Source organism: Antrostomus carolinensis, unplaced genomic scaffold, assembly GCF_000700745.2.
Source record: "Antrostomus carolinensis isolate BGI_N321 unplaced genomic scaffold, ASM70074v2 scaffold19885, whole genome shotgun sequence".
Lineage (NCBI taxonomy): Eukaryota > Metazoa > Chordata > Aves > Caprimulgiformes > Caprimulgidae > Antrostomus > Antrostomus carolinensis.
Window position 1 is genome coordinate 1 of NW_010317300.1, and position 2,686 is coordinate 2,686.

The 2,686-nt window shown below is 39.1% G+C and overlaps 1 protein-coding gene across 1 annotated transcript in view; it reads left to right on the forward strand.

The window, feature by feature from the left end:
* Positions 1–66: 66 nt before the first annotated feature.
* Positions 67–2,686, forward strand: part of MYZAP (myocardial zonula adherens protein) — a gene marked incomplete at its 5' end in the record, with an annotated part of 33,754 nt that continues 31,134 nt past the window's right edge. Inside the window, one exon of the mRNA XM_029085097.1 lies at positions 67–258. Coding sequence (XP_028940930.1) covers positions 67–258 — 192 coding nt within the window. The remainder of the gene's footprint in view (positions 259–2,686) is intronic.

Below are 2,686 nucleotides of genomic sequence, written 5' to 3' on the forward strand. Positions count from 1 at the left end.
CTTCTTCTTCTTCTTCTTCTTTTTTTCTTTTCTTTCCCCTCCTTTGTTGATTTTCGGTGTTTTCAGGCGAAGCGTGCGGTGTGTGTGAACATCGTTTTGCGCGGTCGTAGTACGTGCTGGGCAATGAAGAGCTTTTGGGGGCGTCCTGCAAGGCTTTTGTTAGTGCTAGTCGCTGGCTGGTCTTCAGGAAACCTGCGAGCAAGTTGTGCTTGTGTTGGAGACTTCCCCTCCCTCTCTGCCGCCTTGGAACGCGCCTTGGTATTTACAGCTGAGAACTTGCTTATCCAGGCGCTGTCTGTCGTGAGGAAGCTCACCATAATGATTTAGATGGCAATAGTAATTTATTTCTATAATCAGTTCCTCAAATACAGAAATATGATTTACTGATGTATTTTTTTGTAATTTTCATAAATCAGATAAATAATAATGATGTATTAATCGTTTGGAAATGCTTCTAAAAAGTTGTTAAAACTCTGGCCGATATGACAGGAATGTCGCCAGCCATCCTGCTTTAAATAGCCCTTTTTTGCTGCTGTGACCACACTGCTACCATTGTGAGTGCACATTCCATGTCTGAAGAAATAAATCAAAATAGGTGATAAGCTTGTCCTTATGAAGAGAGACATATGTGATCATAGCACTTCTTGAATTACTTAGCGATTGCTTTGATGCTCCAAAAATGTAATTGAAACAATAAAGAATGTCATGTTGACATGTTTTACGTGATAACATGAGGGTCAGGCTTTTCCACACAAAAAATCTCTGGCCTTCATAAAAATGAAATTTCTCATGTATGTGGAAAAATTAAGATGACTTGGAAATCATAGTTATGGTCCCTCTGTGTCTACCTTGTTCCGATTGAGTTTTCCTGTTTTAGCATTTCTTAAAGAAGTTCGAGTTAAGAGAATTTATGTTTAAGTAATGACTTTCTTACTTTTGTCTCCATGATATATTTGCCAGGAACAAAGTAAAATTAACTATACTTGATACATTGTCTTAAGGAAATTGGCAAAAATCTGATTTGCAAATAAAACCTACTGGGAAGCTGCTGTTCCTTTTTTTTAGTGAAATACGACTCCCTTACCATGAGTTGTCAAAAGAGGAGAGGAAGACAGTTAGAATAACTGCTGAATAAATGAAAGATGTGTGTTGCATTCCTGTGTGCCCTGTGGTCACAGGAAAAGTGCCCTTTAATTGTGTGGGGAATCTCAAGAGCAAAGATTTCATAAATGGAGCAGGCTAATCAACAGATAAATGACCAAAGAAAGTACTTTCTTCTTTGCTTTTTAGGACTGACTGAAATTAAACACCCATTCCTTTTCTGCTTTCACCTTGGAAAGTCTAAAACTAACATTGGGTCTTAGGCAAAGGGAGTGATTTTTGGCCATTGAGCTGACAGGTTAGCAGATAGTTACTCAACAAACATGTTATCCCCGAACCATTTTCTTATCAGACATTAGAAAGATCAACAATATTAAATTCTGGTGATGTTGACTCTGAAGCTGATTTGAAGCTAGATCAGTAGTGAACCACTTCTTCCCTGTGGGGGGAAAAATCTTGGAATGAGACTGGTTGTTAGTAGAACAGCTTGTATTTTTCTATTCCTTTACTAGTAACTTTGGTTATTTTTGGTTATAAAAACATTGTTCATTATTTTAATGGTAGCTCTGTAATTATTTCAGTACATCGTTAACTATGTTCAGGCATTAATGGGTGCCTTGGTTTTTAGAAGAGGGGAAGAAGAGGCTGAAGAACATTACTCAAACTGAATCTGTCATCTGTATTTGTTCTAAGTTGCACCCTAGTGATTTGAGTAGGATGGTAAACATGAATGCGGATTGTGGATCTGGGCCATGAATTCTTAACATTTTTAACTAACCTAGATTAGGTTTTTTCTTAACCGCCATATTGCAGTAGCTCTTGTCTATGCTGTCCCTCTAGTCTCTTAGAAATTTGGTAAAAGATCGTGTCTTCACCTGTTAATTTCCATTACACTCAGCAAACTTCTACGGTCCAGTGTGGTGCTAGGCTGAACCTGTCAGTCTTTGTTTTCCTGTCTGCATATTTGTTTCACAAATTATGTCAGATGAGCTTTGGAAATACTGCCTGTGGGTTGTTGGTGTCAAAAAGCCAGGAGCGAACATAAAATGTTGGCACAATTACGATTACTTATGTTGTTGGCTTGCCAAAACTACAGATGCTGCAAATCAAACTAAAACCTGATGGTCGAGAAAACCTCATACCTGGTTCTTCTTCTAGCCAGTATTTTTTTAAAGTTACGCTCACAAAGTTACAAAGTTGATGACGTAGAGTGGAAGCCATGTCTGTCCCTGCTTTTCCCCCTTCTTCTTACTGTCAGTCAGCAGTTGAAGGAAATTGAATCATAGCCTTTTCCCTGCTAGGGGAGTTCTTTCGTTCTCCTCACCTTTCTCTCTGCGTAACCCAATTTGTTTCTGGAAACTACGCCTTCATCCTCAGTTGCACATTATTCTGCCACTGTTTTGTACTGAGTTGAGGCTCTTCCTGTTACGATTTCATTTCCATTTTGAGGCGTCACTGCAGCAGTGTTTTGCTGTTGGAGGAGGGCTTGCTGTGATTCCCATGTGAGCCTCTCCTCATTCATTTGGTCAAGTAAACTTGTCAACAAATGGTACCGTGTGTTGTTTTCTTCAGGAAGCACTGCATA